Source organism: Poecilia reticulata, linkage group LG2, assembly GCF_000633615.1.
Source record: "Poecilia reticulata strain Guanapo linkage group LG2, Guppy_female_1.0+MT, whole genome shotgun sequence".
Lineage (NCBI taxonomy): Eukaryota > Metazoa > Chordata > Actinopteri > Cyprinodontiformes > Poeciliidae > Poecilia > Poecilia reticulata.
In genome coordinates, this window is record NC_024332.1 from 22,503,996 (window position 1) to 22,521,835 (window position 17,840).

At 38.9% G+C, this 17,840-nt stretch overlaps 3 protein-coding genes across 6 annotated transcripts in view; all 3 read right to left on the bottom strand.

Moving 5' to 3' along the window:
* Nucleotides 1-14,229, bottom strand: part of LOC103456941 (gamma-crystallin M3-like) — a 28,680-nt gene extending 14,451 nt beyond the window's left edge. The window contains exons 1-3 of one of the 4 annotated variants that reach the window (XM_008396830.2): nucleotides 740-817; nucleotides 353-595; nucleotides 33-271 (exon numbers count right to left, since the gene is read on the bottom strand). In XM_008396830.2, coding sequence (XP_008395052.2) covers nucleotides 33-271; nucleotides 353-595; nucleotides 740-772 — 515 coding nt within the window. In that variant the 5' untranslated portion in view covers nucleotides 773-817. Of the gene's footprint in view, nucleotides 1-32; nucleotides 272-352; nucleotides 596-739; nucleotides 818-13,404; nucleotides 13,715-13,796; nucleotides 14,073-14,147 lie in introns of those variants that run through there. The other 3 variants (XM_008438023.1, XM_017302515.1, XM_017302509.1) reach the window with 3 other exon arrangements.
* LOC103482072 (gamma-crystallin M3-like) lies at nucleotides 3,873-4,678 on the bottom strand. The gene is made up of 3 exons (XM_008438003.1): nucleotides 4,613-4,678; nucleotides 4,281-4,523; nucleotides 3,873-4,199 (listed from the first exon to the last, which is right to left on the bottom strand). The coding sequence occupies exons 1-3, from the start codon at nucleotides 4,637-4,639 to the stop codon at nucleotides 3,921-3,923; spliced, it is 549 nt and encodes a 182-aa protein (XP_008436225.1). The 5' UTR covers nucleotides 4,640-4,678; the 3' UTR covers nucleotides 3,873-3,920.
* Nucleotides 8,667-9,479, bottom strand: LOC103482081 (gamma-crystallin M3-like). The gene is made up of 3 exons (XM_008438013.1): nucleotides 9,420-9,479; nucleotides 9,074-9,316; nucleotides 8,667-8,988 (listed from the first exon to the last, which is right to left on the bottom strand). The coding sequence occupies exons 1-3, from the start codon at nucleotides 9,426-9,428 to the stop codon at nucleotides 8,713-8,715; spliced, it is 528 nt and encodes a 175-aa protein (XP_008436235.1). The 5' UTR covers nucleotides 9,429-9,479; the 3' UTR covers nucleotides 8,667-8,712.
* Nucleotides 14,230-17,840: the final 3,611 nt, after the last annotated feature.

Here is a 17,840-nt window from a genome sequence, read left to right on the forward strand (position 1 = left end):
AGGAATCCATGATCCTCCTCATGCTCATGAACCTCATGCCTCCATATCCCATCTCTCTGAAGCTCCTGTACTCTCCAGGCCTCATGTACATCATCCTCCCTCTGTAGTGGGGGTGCTCGTACATCAGCCAGTGGCCATCCATCACATGGCAGGACATGCAGTCAGACATGCGGTAGCGATCCATGAAGGAATCACAGTCGTCCATGCACTCATGCATCTGACCACCGAAGTTCTCCCTCTCATAGATCCTCATCCTGTAGGATCCCCTGTACTGTAAAAGGATTGAAATACAAATTTTAATAACTAATGTCCCTATGTTCATAGTTGAGATTAGCTTTAAATTCTAACCCACCATGGGGACCATACGACAAGACCTGATGCAGTCCCTCCAGCCCATCATGCTCATGTAGTCACCGTACTCTCCCCTCCTGAAGAAGTACTGGTTTCCCATGTAGTTGGGGCGGTCATAGACCATGAAGCAGCCGCTCTCCACCCTGCAGGAGTGACACCTGCTCATGTAGGAGGACATGTCAGCACAGTCGCTCATGCACTCATAGTGGCGACCCATAAAGTTTCTATCCTCGTAGAAGATGATCTGGAAAAGAGTGAAATAACATCAGTACTGTAAACTCAATGCTAGTTAAAGAATCATTTGCATAAAAATAAATAATCCATAGGAAAATGACTTGAGTGACCAGAAGTAAAATAATTATTTGCATTTTAAGAAAGGACTGTGCACCTTGCCCCTCATGTTCATGTCGGTGTTGCTCATGTTGGCTGCAGATGAGTGGTGGCTGTTGCTCCTGTACTGACTTCCTACCTGGTTAACTCTTTGCTTTTATACCTGAGCAAATGTAAAGAGTAAGTGGCCCCCTTTTATGGAAATGCTAACTCAGTAACTTACCATAGAGCTGCACAGTACGCCGAGGTTACATGCCTGTTTTTTGTCATTAGCCTTTAGAAAAACCTGTCGGTCATATATGAACACATAGCACTTTAAACAGTGCTTTGAACATCGGAATTAGGCATGTGACTGTAAAGAATTTGTAATGCCTTTTATTTTTAGTGTTTATGTAGGTAGACTTTTTTTAAACTCAGAAACTCAGAAACATATTTTTGGGTTTGTACTATACCGTATCATGTATTATGTAATATGCTCTAGAGGCACATATTTACTTTATGTCTGGCAAATATTGTCTTGGGTAATTAGAAAAAAAAGCCATTATGTTATTTTCATCTCATTGTACACACTTTCAAGTTCAAGCCAGTATCTTGAATAATTTCAATGGCATTTAACATGGTTGAATAAAGTTCAATTGCCATATCATGGCAGCATTTGTAACGTAGATTAGAAGTAGGATTTTAGTGTTTTATACATATATATATATGTATGTAACATAGTAATATTCTATATGTGTCTCTGAAGGTTCAGGTGTGAGTCCATAACTCATTCCATATATAGGGTTAGGCTCCAGACAGATAGCCATAGTAGCTGGAGCTTGTGTTGACAATTGATCATTCCCAGTTGAATCTAAAAAACATGATAAAATAACTTCTGTTTTGTTATATCAACACAGCAGGAAGAGCTAAACTGATTTATGTTTTTTTGTTTTTGTTTTTATGATTTAGTTGATATATTGTCATTTTGTGTACATTTGTTTTGATTGGACATAGCATTCATCCATCCATCCATTTTCTTTACACCCTTATCCCTTAGTTGGTCGGGAGGGTTGCTGGTGCCTCTCCAGCTATCGTTCCGGGCGAGAGGCGGGGTCACCCTGGACAAGTCGCCAGTCTGTCACAGGGACACAGCATTCATAGTACTGAATTTCTTGTTGACGTGCTGATCAACCCTCTACTTTTATAACGTTCTTTGTAATGAAATTGTCAAATTCATTACAGGCTCTGTTTGTGTGGAGTTCAGATGCTACAGTCACAGGACGGATTGTCTACTGTGGCAAAGACTCAAGGATTGTTGATGTCTTTTTTAATGATTTCAGCTTAGAATTTTTCTCCTTGCTTGTTTCAGTGTTAAGGGAGACATATCATGCAAAATCTACTTTTTTTTAGTATTTTGAGTTTTTATAAGTATAAAAATTTTTTATTTATTGCCCCTGGTGCGCTTTGGTGTTTTTATATTCTTTTTCAGTTACATTTTTCAGTCTGTTCATTTTTCTCTATAATGTTTTCTTGTCTTTGACGTCAGTGCATTTGCTATGGAACTGCTACATATTGTCTTGACTTCCTGCTAATCCGCCATTTTTTTCCTCGCAGCATTTTTGTAGCTCAAGTTCAGTTATGCCGAAGTTGCAAGGCAGCAAATCAAAATGTTGGGTTCTAGCGTGTATTGATGCACACAATTCCTTACATCATCCACGGACGTTGAAGCCCCTTCGAAGTGTCTGGATACACTTTATTTTTCTCTGGAATGTACCCACCAAAGTGGGAAAAGTCTGTTTACGCAGACCACTTAAGGACGAGTGCTTCAACCACCTCCAGCATTATTAAGAGAGGTTTCCCAAAAGAGTTTGTCTGACCGAGGGGTGAGTTCCTTCTCTTTACGGAAACTAGGGACACAACAAACCAGAAAGCTGTTAATAAAATGACAAAAGCTTCTTTTAGTCATGAATTTTGTGTGTTGATGATGAGGTCCTAACCATTGGTTTGATAGTGGGATTGAGCCTTCTGCTTCTGTTAGCTCTGTGTGCTAGTTTTTAGCTGTCTTCTTGAGGATATAACTGTATTGCATGTTTTGGATATGATGTTATTATTTTATCCAAATGCATTCAAGAACTTCTTAATTATGTCAAGGCTTTGTTTACTTCATTCACATTGTGGTAACATTAATATTTTTACAGGTATCTGAGATGTATGAACACTATAGTTAAACTACGCTCCATATGATAGATAGTTGGCTTGGATGGAGATTGTGTAAATACAGTAATAACACCATAGAAATGCAGTCATTTAAAGACGCGGTTCGGCAGGTTCGTCTTCTTCATTCTCCTGCTCTTGAAACAGAATTTTCACCGACGTAACTCAATCCAATCCAATCCAATCTTATTGAGCTTGAGCTGTTTTGCTTCAATGGGCATGGACTTTGAAAGATACAGTATGTGTAATTTTCCTTCCACTTCACAGTACTTTGTGTTTGTCTGACATGCTTTTGTTACAAAAATATGAAAAGGTTCAAAGAGTACAAATATTGTACTGTGAAAAAGTATTTGCTCTCTTTCAAATTTCTACTTTTTGTTACACCTAAATTGTTCCATTAATAAAACTAATTTTAATAAAAAATAATAATAACCTGAGAAAGTACAAAGTGCCTTTTTGAATTTTTTTTATTTACTTAGAGAAAAGCTATCCACCATGGTCTACAATAAAAAGTATTTGCTACCTAATTCTAAATGCTCTCATCAAGCACTTGTGATAGCTGGCACAATAGGAAACTGGTCTTTTCCTTTTGTGGCCCCATGGTGAACCCCGGTTGAGACATTGATTTTCTGTTTTGCATGCTGCCTCTAGGAATGTTCTTGTTGGGATACTGGTTACAAAATTGCTTTATAACCCTTACTTGTCACCTGATGTGAAACTTAACTGCAATAGAACAACTTTATTCTTTCACGTGTCTTTGATAAGAGCAAATCCTGCTTTTTAAGACAACTTAGCTTACTTCATCTTGTCCAACACATTCTGAAGTCTTTCCTTTGCAAATCAGATGTCAAAATACTAATGTCTTGTTCAAGATGCAGCCTAGAACAAGACTAGGCATTCAAAGAAATGTGCTTAACCATTGAGAATATAAACTTGTTATTTTTGTGATACTGTTTCTATGATAATCTTTTACTTGACAAATAACCATGGCAAAGATACCAGTAGTTTGGAAAATTTTTAATTCAGTGGTATTCAAGAAAATACATTTAATATAAGGAATCCATGATCCTCCTCATGCTCATGAACCTCATGCCTCCATATCCCATCTCYCTGAAGCTCCTGTACTCTCCAGGCCTCATGTACATCATCCTCCCTCTGTAGTGGGGCTGCTCGTACATCAGCCAGTGACCATCCATCACATGGCAGGACATGCAGTCAGACATGCGGTAGCGATCCATGAAGGAGTCACAGTCGTCCATGCACTCATGCATCTGACCACCGAAGTTCTCCCTCTCATAGATCCTCATTCTGTACGATCCTCTGTACTGTAAAACATTTTCAAACAAACATCAGATTAGGTTTGTAGCTAGAAAAAGTATATTCTGCCTAGAGATGAGATTTCCTACCATGGGGATCATACGACAGGACCTGATGCAGTCATTCCAGCCCATCATGCTCATGTAGTCAGCATACTCGCCCCTCCTCATGAAGTACTGGTTTCCCATGTAGTTGGGGCGGTCATAGACCATGAAGCAGCCGCTCTCCACCCTGCAGGAGTGACACCTGCTCATGTAGGAGGACATGTCAGCACAGTCGCTCATGCACTCATAGTGGCGACCCTGGAAGTTCCTGTCCTCGTAGAAGATGATCTGGGTAAGAGAGAATTGTATTTTGAAATCAAACAGCGTAAAACTGGCAAATGAAAATTGCATTTGTTAATTAACTAAAGATTTTGTACCTTGCCCCTCATGTTCATGTTGCTCATGTTGGCTGCTGATGAGTGGATGCTCTTGCTCCTGTACTGCATTCCTACCTGGTTTAACATTTTCCTTTTATACCTGAGCAAATGTAAAGAACTACTGGACCCCCTTTTGTAAAACTCCCAACTCAGCAACCTTATTCTCTTTAGAAAAGCCTTCCTGTCATGTATGTACATCCAGCATTTTGACAGTGCCTGTAACATGTGAATAGACTAAACCATGTGACTGTTAAAAATGGTATGTTCCTGCCTTATGGCACATATTCCCATAGGGCTTGTCTGACCTTTGTTAGTTAAAGGTGAATCTAAAATTGTTGCCTGTGTTTAATGGTTGCATATGTTGACAGTGTTTCCAGTCATAGTAAAAAAAATAAAGGTCTGTTTTTCTGTGACAGTGTTAAGTCCTTTGTTTTGATTATTCTGATTTGAATTTCCTGTCATAAATAGAACACAAAAGGAATAGAAATATTTTATAAGTCAACAACACAATGCAAGTAATTGTTGCTACGTTCTTATCCAGGAGGAATGCTGCAAGTCCATGGCTCGATGTAATTTGTTGGTTTTCATTAAAAACTTCTGAATAACATATTGAGCATAATGTGCTGTTTGGGAACTAGGATCAATTTAAATATATGTGTGATTGAATTGATTTTTAATTAGTATTTTTTTTGTAAAGTGCCTTGAGACACCGAGCATTTGTTGTGAATTGGCACTAAATAAATTATCTCAATTGAATAGAATTATTTTTAAAAGTTTGTATTCTTGGAAAACTTGAATTGGAAGCTGAAATTTGCTGGCCTGTATCTTGTTGTGACTCCATAGTACTCAGATACATACTTCTGTATCCAAGTCTTGATTCTTTTGTTTAAATCCCTGGTAGCCAAGCCTGGTTGTCCCGTCATGTCTGGTTTTGTTTTGTGTTGCAATTTTAATCCCAGCAGTAATTTTGCTCTGGAGAAAGCTGGCCCTGGCCTCTTCACATTATGTGTTGTTCTTGTAAGTCTTATGTCTTGTGCTCTGGTTTAAATGCCGGCAGGAATGGTGCCCTGGGAAAACTGAGAATCTGACATTAGTTTGACCTGTCTGGAAAACCACAAACTCAGAATTTTATACCATTTAAAGGTGTAAAATTAGGGAACGAGGGTGGCTTTACTATCCTGGCTGGCCTGATGACTGGAATGGACCAAACCTGCTTACTGTCTGTGTCTCCCCTGCAGTGATGATGGACACCTGATGACCAGATGATTCAATGTGGTTTTTACAACCCCAGTTGGCCTGTCTGACCTTTCAACCTGAAGGGACCAAACACGCTTAGTGACTGGGTTTCTCTTACAAAGATGATGAACACCCAAAGAATATGTCCCCAGATGATTCCGAAAAAGCCCTGCGACAGACTGGCGACCTGTCCAGGGTGAACCCCGCCTTTCGCCCGAAACGTTCGCTGGAGATAGGCACCAGCACCTCCCCACCCCACTAGGGACAAGGATGTTAGAAAATGGATGGATGAATTTGAAAAACACATCCATGCATTTAACTTTAGTTGCATAATTGCAAGTGTCTTAGGTCTGAATAAAATGTCAGACATCTGCAGCTGATCCAGAACGCAGCTGCTTGAGTTCTTGCTAAAACCAGGAATTAGAGCACATCATCCCAGCATTAAAGTTCTTACACTGACTCCATGTAGCCTTAGAACATATACATTGACGCTCCCTATGAAGTTCTAAGGATTACCTTTGTGGGAAAGTTGGAGAAGTAACCTGTGGACTGATTTTGGTTTTTTTTTTAACCTCTTCTCTGTGCTATGCAGCCCAGTAGTAGCTATATAGCTATTTGAATCCCTGGCTTAGCACAGGTTATAATTATGTTGAGTCTACCTTTTGACTTTAGTCCCCAATAATTTCAAATGACTTTCTTACTGCAGTCAACCACGGTAAAGATGAAGGAAAGCTTTTGCTGAATTTTCCTACTGTGTTCAAAGACAGAAATACATTTCAACTTTACCACTGGGGCATTAGTACCCCAGTGGCATGCAATATTTCAAGTCTGACAGAAAATAATAATCAAAGCCAGACTTTGGCACATATTTGAATGTTTTAAGGCTGTAGTCTTATAATTTTGATCTGCCAATTACCAGTAGTTTACATGCTTTTATTTTTTAACTCTTCCTTCTCTTTCTTCACCTTGAATTTTACCAATTCTGATCATTTAAACTACACTACTACTAGAAAATGAATAGATAGTTTGGAAATCACAGGACTGGACAGTTTGCATAAGATTCTAAGATGATTCAACCTAATAACTATCATCCAGTCTTTGTTGTTCTGGCATGCTTGTCATATTACCGTAGATTTATTGGGATTTATGTCTAGCAAAGTGGGGACTGCACAGTGGTGCAGTTGGTAGCACTGTTGCCTTGCAGCAAGAAGGTCCTGGGTTCAATTCCCAGCATGGTGGGATCTCTCCAGGTACTGCTTCTTCCTCCCACAGTTCAAAAACATAACTGCTAGGTTGATTGGTCTCTCTAAGTTTTCCTTAGGTGTGAGTGCATGTATGATTATTTGTCTTGTTTGCCTATGTGTTGCCCTGCCTCATCCATAAATTGCTGGAGATGGACACCATCACGCCTGGCAGCCCCAAGTGTGTTAGAAAATGGGTGGATAGTGAAGTATTACCAGTAGTAGAGTAGGAAATTCAACTGTCAAATTATTTTACTCCTGCATGAGCATTCAGGGTAAAGAAACTCCAGGACTACCTCTGTCTTCTGAGAAAGATCAATCATTTACAATAACAAAACTAGAATGTGTCATTTAAATATAAATGAAATCAGTGATGTTCCCGTATCTAAAGTGGCTTGCAAAAGTATTCACACCCCTTGAACTCTTTCATATTTGTCACATTACAACCACAAACATAAATATATTTCATTGGAATTTAACACGAACAAAATCAACAAAAAAGTGGTATACAATTATGAAGTAGAAAGAAAATTATACATGATTTAAAATAATATTTAAAAATAAAAAATTGAAAAGTGTGCAAAAGTGTTCAGCCCCCTTTCCTCTGAGTGCAACCAGTTGCCTTCAGAAATTGCCTGATGATTGCTAATGACTAAATAGAGTCCACCTGCGTGGAATCTAATCTTAGTACAAATCCAGCTGCTCTGTGATGCCTCAGAGGTTTGTTAAGAGAATATTGGTGACAAAACAGGATCATGAAGTCCAAGGAACACAGCAGACAGTTCAAGGAGAAAACTGCGGAGAAGTTTAAAGCAGTCTCAGGCAATCAAAAAACTTTCCAAGATTTGAACATCTCATTGTTCAATCCATCATCCGGAGATGAAAAGAGTATGGCACAACTGTAAGCCTACAAATATGAAAAAGGACAGCACTGATTAGAGATGCAGCCGAGAGGCCCATGGTGACTCTGGACCAAATGCAGAGGTCCAAAGCTCAGGTGGGAGAATATGCCCACAGGACAACGATTAGCCTTCACTGCACAGATGTGGTCTTCATGGACCAGTGGCTAGAAGAAAGCCATTATTAAAAGAAAACCATTAGCAGTTTTTGACAGAACTCAGGTTGGCGACACAGCAAACATTTTTTTTTGTTTTGGCCAAAATGTAAAACCCTAACACTGCACATCACTCTGAACCCACCATGTCAAATATCTTGGTGGCAGCATCATGCTGTGGGTGTGCTTTTCTTCAGCAGGGACGGGACAGTGAAGACGGTCAGAGTTGATGGGGAAAATGGATGGAACTGAACACAGGGCAATGTTGGAAGAAAACATTTTCCCCAATGCTGGGTAGGTGATAAATATTCAAAATGAAACTTCTCAAATTAAGAAACTTTTTTTAGAACTACTCAACAGCAACAATTTTCCCACATTTTTTTAAATTGATCATAGATCTGCAACTTAAAGCATAAATTAAGATCATTTTTCTTTTATCACACCAATATTGAGCCCAGTTAAGATGAAAATAATTGTACCACGACTATCACTAACAATAATTAAAACACTGTAGACAGATCAATAAATGTATACCATTTTATTTATTTAATGAAGTTAAAATTGTACAATTAGCACATGTCCATGATCCTCCTCATGCTCATGAACCTGGTTCCTCCATATCCCATCTCCCTGAAGCTCCTGTACTCTCCAGGTCTCATGTACATCATCCTGCCTCTGTAGTGAGGCTGCTCGTACATCAGCCAGTGGCCATCCATCACATGGCAGGACATGCAGTCAGACATGCGGTAGCGATCCATGATGGAGTCACAGTCGTCCATCATCTCATACATCTGACCACCGAAGTTTTCCCTCTCGTAGATCCTCATCCTGTAGGATCCCCTGTACTGTTTGCAGAAAATAAACATAATGAAATCCAGTTTCTAGTTGCCCCCAGTCTTAGAAATTAATAACTTATCGTTTAATACGTACCGAAGGGATCATACGGCAAGACCTGATTCCACCACTCCAGCCCATCATGCTCATGTAGTCAGCGTACTCGCCCCTCCTCATGAAGTACTGGTTTCCCATGTAGTTTGTGCGGTCGTAGACCATGAAGCAGCCGCTCTCCACCCTGCAGGAGTGACACCTGCTCAGGTAAGAGGACATGTCAGCACAGTCGCTCATGCACTCATAGTGGCGACCCTGGAAGTTTCTGTCCTCGTAGAAGATGATCTGTGAGAAAGAATGTTTTTTTTTTTTTTAGAGATCACAGCCACTATTAGGCTTTACTAGATGAGTCTTGTAGGTAGTCTACCATTGATGTAAAAATGTTTACCTTGCCCATGGTGGTGGTGGTGGCTTGTCAGGTCACTCAGAGTACTGTAGATGAACTGATACCCTGCCTGCCTGAGTATCTTACATTTATACCTGACAGTAGACAAAGACAGTGTACCCCTCTATTGTTCAAATTCCTGACCTGGCAAAATACTATTGAAGCCTAGAGCATTTTGAGTTGCTTACACATATAGCAGTGGGGCCATGCCATGACCATTGTTTAACTATTTCTTTTAAAAGCATTTTTTTAATGGAAATTGTGTTTGTCTATAATTGATGACCTCATGAATGATGATAATGTTATTCCTAATAGCAGAGAAAAATAGAAATTTATTTTGTATTATTTGTGACAGTAAATAGAGACAGACATGTTTCATTTGTTGTTTGAACAGTAACTTAAACATTGAGTTAACCCTTAACGTTGATGATTTTTATGTCAACATTTGCATGCCACAGACTGCATGCAAATGTTTCATTTATCGTTTGTGCAGTGGTCATGTAACCAGCCTTTGTGTGTGATACACACACTCAACAGCTGATCTGAGATGCTATGACTTTTTTCTACAGTATAAAAATGTGTTTGACTTTAGCAATGTTTTTATTTTAGGAGTTGCACAAAAGCACTACATGTTTTTGTGTAGTAATAATAATATCAGTAGTAATAATACTATCAAATTATCAAGATAATTTGATATGACTTAGACTTGACCTTTAAACTGTTACAGTTTTTTTCATATCTTTGAGGAACAGTAGATAGAGGATGAATAAAAAATACAATTGGTTATATCTGTAAGAGGTGTTAGTAATGGACTGGGTGACCTTGACAGAGTAAAACAGCTGACTACCAGCTTACCATGTGGATAATAGGCATGTCTCTTAGCAGGCTACGTTATGAATATCAAGCAAAAAAAATAAAAAAATCCTGGACAACCAACCTGCTTCTGGGTGCAAAAAATGTTGGCATAAAGTTCCACTAAAATTTTAATATTTTGATATTATAAGATCATAAAAGGATCAGATTAATTGAGGTCCACATAATATACACCCAGTCACTTTCTGATTTCCCAGTGCTAGCTATCAATTGTTTATATAAACTAAATAAGGCTGACTCTAGTTTCTTCAAATTTATTTGCAGAATTTAACAAAACAATAAATTGATCAGAGATACACATTAGAGCACTTATATCCCAGCTTCCAGCTTCCTTGCTGAGGTGATAGTCCTACTGCTGTGGCCCTAAAGTATGAATGCGTTTTGGGTGAGTGTGAATCATCCTACAGTTCAGAGGATCTCTGTTATTGGACGTAGCCCACATCATGTTGCTATGGAAATAAGAAGTTTCAGAAAAAACATTCAGCGATTGATGACTGACTTACACCGGTAGTCTCAAACATATGTGCCCCAACCCCCAAAATGCAGTTCTTTGTAAATATTGTAAATTGCTAAGTTTTTTAGTCTGAGTGTCCTGAGCTTTATGTGGGTCAGAAAACAACCAGAGAACACAACAACTGTGTTAGAATGCCAGGCACTGCCTTTCTGTGTGGAGTTTGCATGTTCTCTCTATATGCTCTGAACTCTGAGTGTGACCTTACTGTTCTGTCCATTACGGACAGGCACCAGGCCCTGCAACCCAACAGAAGTAAGACGGGTATGGACAGGCCATTCATTTTTGAGACGGGTTGTTTTCAAGCCATTCTTTAAAAGCTTAGACATAAATCGCTTTTAATATGTTTGTTTAATTAAAAACCTGATCCTGTTAGCGTGTTTGTAAAACCCATGAGCCCACCTTGTTTTAATTATAACCCAGGGTGCATTATCTTTACTTCTAAGTGAGTTGCTAGTCATCAAGATAGAAACGGAAGTCAATCCTTGTACCTCACCACAGTTCAGGTGAAGCGACACACGTGAATCACTTTAGACTCACTAATTTCACTCTGAATTTTTTTGTCGATGTTCAAGAGATCTCTAAAGTCACCAACAGAGAGAGAGAGACAACTACAACATAAGATGTACCTACCTACCAACCTAACAGTGACACAATGAACTAGGGCTGTTGTAAACGATTATTTTAGTAATCGAGTAATCTATAGATTTTTCTTACGATTAATCGAGTAATCGGATAAAAACAATTATGAAATAAAATATTGGTAAATCTTCCATAACACCAGTGTTGCTATCGGATATCAACATCAGTCTATTTTTTTCCACATTTGAGCTTCCCTACCAGTTACTTTTTTGTAGACCGCGGGAGCAATACAGGATATTTACGGCTCCTCCGTTCAGAAACTCATCTACCAGCCATGTTCCGCCTCCCGTTTGTTCAGACCGGAATGATATAAGTTTATTGTGCGGTTCGTCCGTAAAGCTGCTCTTACCCTGTAAGCATCAACCCTCAGCGGCCCGCCGTGTTCAGTCTCTCCGCTCACCTGTATAAATCCTCCTCAGCTTCTTCCCGCCGTTCAACCAGCAGCTCCGGAGCAGAAAGGCTGCCGAACTCCCGGCATCACGCCGGTCATTTTAAGGATGTTTATTGGTCCCACAAAAACGATGAAAATCCGGAATTATCACCAATCAGTAAAATCCCCGCGGGCCGAACTTGAAGATTGGACGTTATGCCGCTAACACGTAGCTTCCGTCAACAACTCAGAGGCGGAAGTCAGAGCTCCGCTCAACGCAAATAATGTTCCGGCTGAAACACGGTGCGCTAAATGATTAAACATAAATTAACAAAGCTTCGAGGCAGGTCAATTTTCCTCGAGGAATTTTAATAATCGAGGTACTCGAATCACTCGAGAAATCGTTTCAGCCCTACAATGAACCCCTTCCTCCTGAGCCAATGTTGCCCCAGATAATGTTAATATATTTGGTAATAATAATAATAATAATATTAATAATTAATTTGTTTTATTTTAAGCACCTTTTGGGACACTCAAGGTCGCTTTACAGTAAAAAAGCACAATAGGATTGAATGCACTTATGGTGTTATTTAGCTTTAATTGTGCTTCTTGTTTTAACAGGTGTTGCAATATTACAATAACATGAAGCAATATTTTTTAAGGGGCTCTGTATATATTGCTTAGGAGATTTTGACGATTTAGACACTTTGTATTGTCATTTATGTCACTATCACAGCAAAGCTAAAAATATTTTGATAAAACTATAAGTATATATTTCTAATCTCTTCTTCCACTCTGTCTGGCTGGCTGGATAATTTCCAGTTCGGGCTTCCTATTTCCAAACACATCATCTCAGATTTGATCCATATTGAAGTGTTTTTCAAAATTTTATTGCACTAATGTATCTTAAATATAATAAATACAATATTGAATGACTAGATTTAGCAGGTAATTTAAAGGTTAAATTTGACAGACGTTGATGTTTTTATTTGTAAGAAAATGTCAGAATAAGGTATTTGAGTTGTAAAACGAAGTTATTTAGGGAAACACATCAGTATTAGGAAATTAATGTTGTTTTGTACCTGGTGATGACACATACATACTGGATAGACAGTAACATGAAGGATTAACTCTTTAATTTTTGTCTGCAAGTGAGTGAGCAGAAAATACTTTTCACTAAAAGTGCATTCTGTCATTTGATTTGCAGACAGTTTGAGGATGCTTATTTATTTGATCAAAATTATCATCTTTATTTAAGGTTCTGACAACCGTTAAGTGACAGAGTTGGGTTGTTGACTCATGATTTAACGTGGTGGTTAAATCATGAGTGGGACACATGGGACAGCTCCCACTGTCCCATGTGTTTTAAATGTGTCTCGGTTCCACAGCAGATTCTACAGACTGCATGATCTCCTCTGCATTCCATTAAGTGTTGCTGAAGCCTGGTAATCAATATGTTATTTATGTCAGCAAGGAAACACTTAAGACATGCAGGGCAGGAGGCTTGAGGTTGCAAAGAGGGGTTTATTGAACCTTCTTTGCAACTTTTCCGGAAGTAAAAAAAAAAAAAAAATCAAGCATTGAAGAAAAGATAGAAAAGAGAATGAATAACTTTATTGGAATTTAGTGGTAGGAATCTATGATCCTCCTCATGCTCATGAACCTGGTTCCTCCATATCCCATATCCCTGAAGCTCCTGTACTCTCCAGGCCTCAGGTACATCATCCTGCCTTTGTAATGGGCCTGCTCATACATCAGCCAGTGGCCATCCATCACATGGCAGGACATGCAGTTGGACATGCGGTAGCGGTCCATGAAGGAGTCGCAGTCGTCCATGCACTCATGCATCTGACCACCGAAGTTCTCCCTCTCATAGATCCTCATCCTGTAGGATCCCCTGTACTGTAAAAGGATTTGAGAAACCCAGATTAGATCAGGCTTTGCCAGTAAAAATAAAACGTTATGTAGAAAGGAGACGCAGTACCATGGGGATCATACGGCAGGACCTGATGCAGTCAGACATTCCCATCATGCTCATGTAGTCAGCGTATTCTCCCCTCCTCATGAAGTACTGGTTTCCCATGTAGTTGGGGCGGTCATAGACCATGAAGCAGCCGCTCTCCACCCTGCAGGAGTGACACCTGGTCAGGAAGGAGGTGAGCTCTGCACAGTCGCTGCTGGTCTCATAGAAGCGACCCTGGAAGTTCCTGTCCTCGTAAAAGATGATCTGAGAAGACAAAATCATCAACTGAAATCTGTTCTTTTTAAATACAAATATAAATTTGGCATCCTTACATTTAATTGAAAATGTTGATGACTTTCATGATCAACCTACCTTGCCCATGATCCTAGTCTTCAGTTGGTTCCTGTAGAACTGAACTGTGGCTGATGTGTGGTCCTGGCACTGGCTACTGTTACTTTTATACTTGCTGAAAATAAAAATGTATGTTGGCCTTCTATTGTGTAAAGTCCCCACTCAGCAACATGCCATAAAAGACTGTAGAGCTGCCAGGGCATTAAAGGGTCATTATCCAGCACTACGCTCTTCTGGTGGAAATGCATGCACTGCATACGTACAGCATTGTTGCTAAGCATAATGAAAAATAACGAGAAACTTCTAAACATAATATGACACCTGGGCTGCTTTATGTTATATTTTTATCAGCAAAGCAAAACTCTGGACTAGAGAATGTAATACTTACATTTAATACATTTCAAATAAAACAGGATTTCACTTCAGATACTTCAGAGATCAAACTAAATATTTCACATTCATGATGACATTTCAATAAAACCATGCAGAGTCTGTGTTTTAAGGATCTTGAAAACTGACTGAACCAATTCATACTGACAGATCGAAGCATTATTAATGTAGAACGAAATCAACATTCGAGATTGCAGCTTTAACAGATATTACAAGAGGTATGTTAATGAGATTTATATACGGTCAGTAACAAAACACTTTGCACATGAAAGCATAAAATTTAAAGCTGCAGGCCTAGAGCAGCTCTGGCGAGTCTTGCCACCTCCTTCAGTTTACATCCAAACTCAGAGTGCAATCCAAAATGGATGACTTCCTGTCAGGTTCGAAAGAGGCAACAAAAGTGTATCTGGTATTTTGTACAATAAGAAGGCTGTCATTTAATAAGACTAAAGTGGTTCATCCACTTTAATACGTATAGTGGATGAATCACTTCCTGATCTTAATGAACAAAGATGAAATTATGACAATGATGACATAGATGTGCTAAGGAGTGCATTGTGATAACAGACAGATGGTTTGGTGGTGCTTTTACCTTGTACTTGATGTTTGTAATGACAAAAAATCTGATTTCAGGGCTGAGGTGCACTTAAATACTTTGTTGAAGAGCCAAGCTGCGTATAACCTGCAGTTTATTACCGTAAGAACTGATCAATTTTTCAAGTTGCTAAGAAGAAATGTGTAGGAGGTGTATGCTCAAACAAAACGTGTAAATTTCACAAAATGATCCATTTGAACTAAAATGGGTAACATGGACTGAGTCTCATATGTGTGCCACATTTCATAAGCCTCTGTCAACTGACAGATCGAAACAAGCATTGTGGAAAAGATAGAAAAGAGAATAACTGTCAAAGATATCCACAATTAGTTATAAAGATAGACCTTATTTTGGAAATATTTATTTTAGATATGAAAACAATATAGTAATAATACTGTAGGTTATTTAATTTTTATAAATTTTATTAAAATATTAGCTGTCCTCTTCCTCAGCTAAACACTGTAGCAGCTGGTGTTTAGCTGCTGCCTTCAACTTCATAAATAAAACATTGAATGACTCTTACTTCTGGTCGGACTGTGTGATCTGGTATGTACTTCTATACCTCTGTGTCCAGTTCAGCAACAGTTGTGCTGTTTAGAGTCCAGTGTGGTGGTAACAGCAACACCGGACTTTGTTACCACCGACACCGTACCTCCATGGATCGGTGATGTCAGTACCGCAGGCAGCATACTGTTAGCATCTCAAAGACGTACCAGCTCTGTCTGTCTCAGCACGGCATTAATTTTTATCTCATTAAGGTAACGATTGCCTGTTAGAGCCTTCGTTACTTCTGCTGGTACAAATGACTCAAAGTATTGTGGAGAAACGTCCAGGGTCCAGATTAGGCCCTTCGGCTCTCACACAGCGCTCTCCTTTCTTTCATGTGGGAAATTATCCAGATTCACCTCAGTTTTTTTTTTWAATTTGTTTTAATTACAGCCAATAGTGACACGGTGTGGCATTATCTAAAATTACACCAGTCAAGTGCAATATGATAAACAACAAGCCTTCTTGTGTTTACTCCGTAGATTCCAGTACAGAATGGACCGTTACGCATCATCAACCCATCAGTGAAAAAATGGCGACCTCTGTGGGTGAAAAATGCAACAAAAGATGTACATTTTTGAAGTAATTGTGAGTTTTGGCATATCACAAGCAGCATTTTTTTATGTAATAGGAAAATTGCAGCATATTTAGGCCAACATGTTCAACTAGTCCTGGATCCTGTTAACATTTTCCTGGGTGTGCCTTGGAAACATGTTGATGCACACAAATTAAGCTTCCCCCCAGGGGTGAAGAGTTCCATCAAGCCATCACAAGTATTCATCACCTTGAAAAATCTCCCACTTAACAAGATCTGCCTGCAGCAGCACAGCCATCAAACAGTTTCCTCTTCTCACAATCAACAAACAGCTAAAACTCCTTGTTGATCACGGATCACGTTGTAAAAAATATTGTGCACAATCCTCAAGATTTTCCTCTGATCATTACATTAATCATGTCAGACAGACATTGGTGTATCGTTCTGTGCACATGTGAACTTAACAGCTGCTGCTGTCTCAGATCAGTATCATATCACTATCTCACACTTGTTCTGCAGTCTCATATGGCCTCTTTCAGTTCTTAGTGGTTAATGTGCATCTAACCCCCAAATCAACTTTTTTTTTTCCTGGTAAACTGTCTAAACAGATTATCTGGGCCAATCTGTATGGCTCTGTAAACATTCTGACATTTTTGTGTAAATGTTTTAGTCCTGCATTATTTTCACACATCCCCACGTTTGGGTATAAAAGCATCTCACTCAGACGCATGGCTCCACCCACCTGGTGATGAGTGTCGCCGTGGAGACCAGCGAATGATAGCATTACTCTGCTTTAAAAATGTGTGATGTTTTTACACTTTTAATGTACTTTTAATGCAAGTTTTAGAACAACTTAGTATGACAACAGTCATGAAGTGTTCATGAAAGCCACAGACATTCATAAAAACCCCTTCAATGTTTATGACAGTGTCATGTCAGTCTTATGCACACTCCCTCAAATAAATTGTTACTGGAAATGCTTGCTCTGATTTTTACACAGTGTACATAAACATTTTATTTCAAATGCAGAGTAAAAGACAAAATGGTCAGCAAATAAACTTTTTTCAAAGCACTTCTTTTTTCAAAGGTGATGTATTTGTGGTTAATGTACGGAAAACCATTTTTGTTGTTTGTTGTTTGTCAAAAATGTTCTTAGACTTGATTAATCAACTCGTACTGTAAGTCGATCGTTTTCCTTCTCCAGACCTGAAGTCAGTGACGTGGTGTTTTGTTAGTCTTAAGAAACTGTTAACAAGATACTGCTTGACTGTTTCACAGATCAAAATGCAGAAATAAAGAGTGAAAAAAAATTTAGTTCATCCTTCAGGAGTTAATCCTGCTGTCTATTCGTCCTATTGTAATGTATTGGATTTCATTGTCTCCTTCAGATTAGGAATCTAAACACTTCACAGCTTGCCCTGACATTCTGATGCACATTTACAAATCTTCTTATTCCCAGGTTTGATCATCTGCAAAATCCGCTAAGGTGAAATCTCATTATTTTGACGCCGGAGTGGGAGTAAAGAAAAACAAAGCAAAATACTTATTGAAACTAGAAACTAAAAAAAATCTGAACATGTTTTTAACTTTTTTTTATGTTTTGTGAATTAGGTTACTTAGTTTGCTTGGTACAATAATCAGGACTCAC

Excerpts from the sequence above, each read along its gene's own strand:
- LOC103482081 (XM_008438013.1), bottom strand. Across the intron at positions 8,989-9,073 it reads CTTGCCGTATGATCCCTTCG|TACAGGGGATCCTACAGGAT; the intron begins GTACGTATTAAA and ends TTCTGCAAACAG.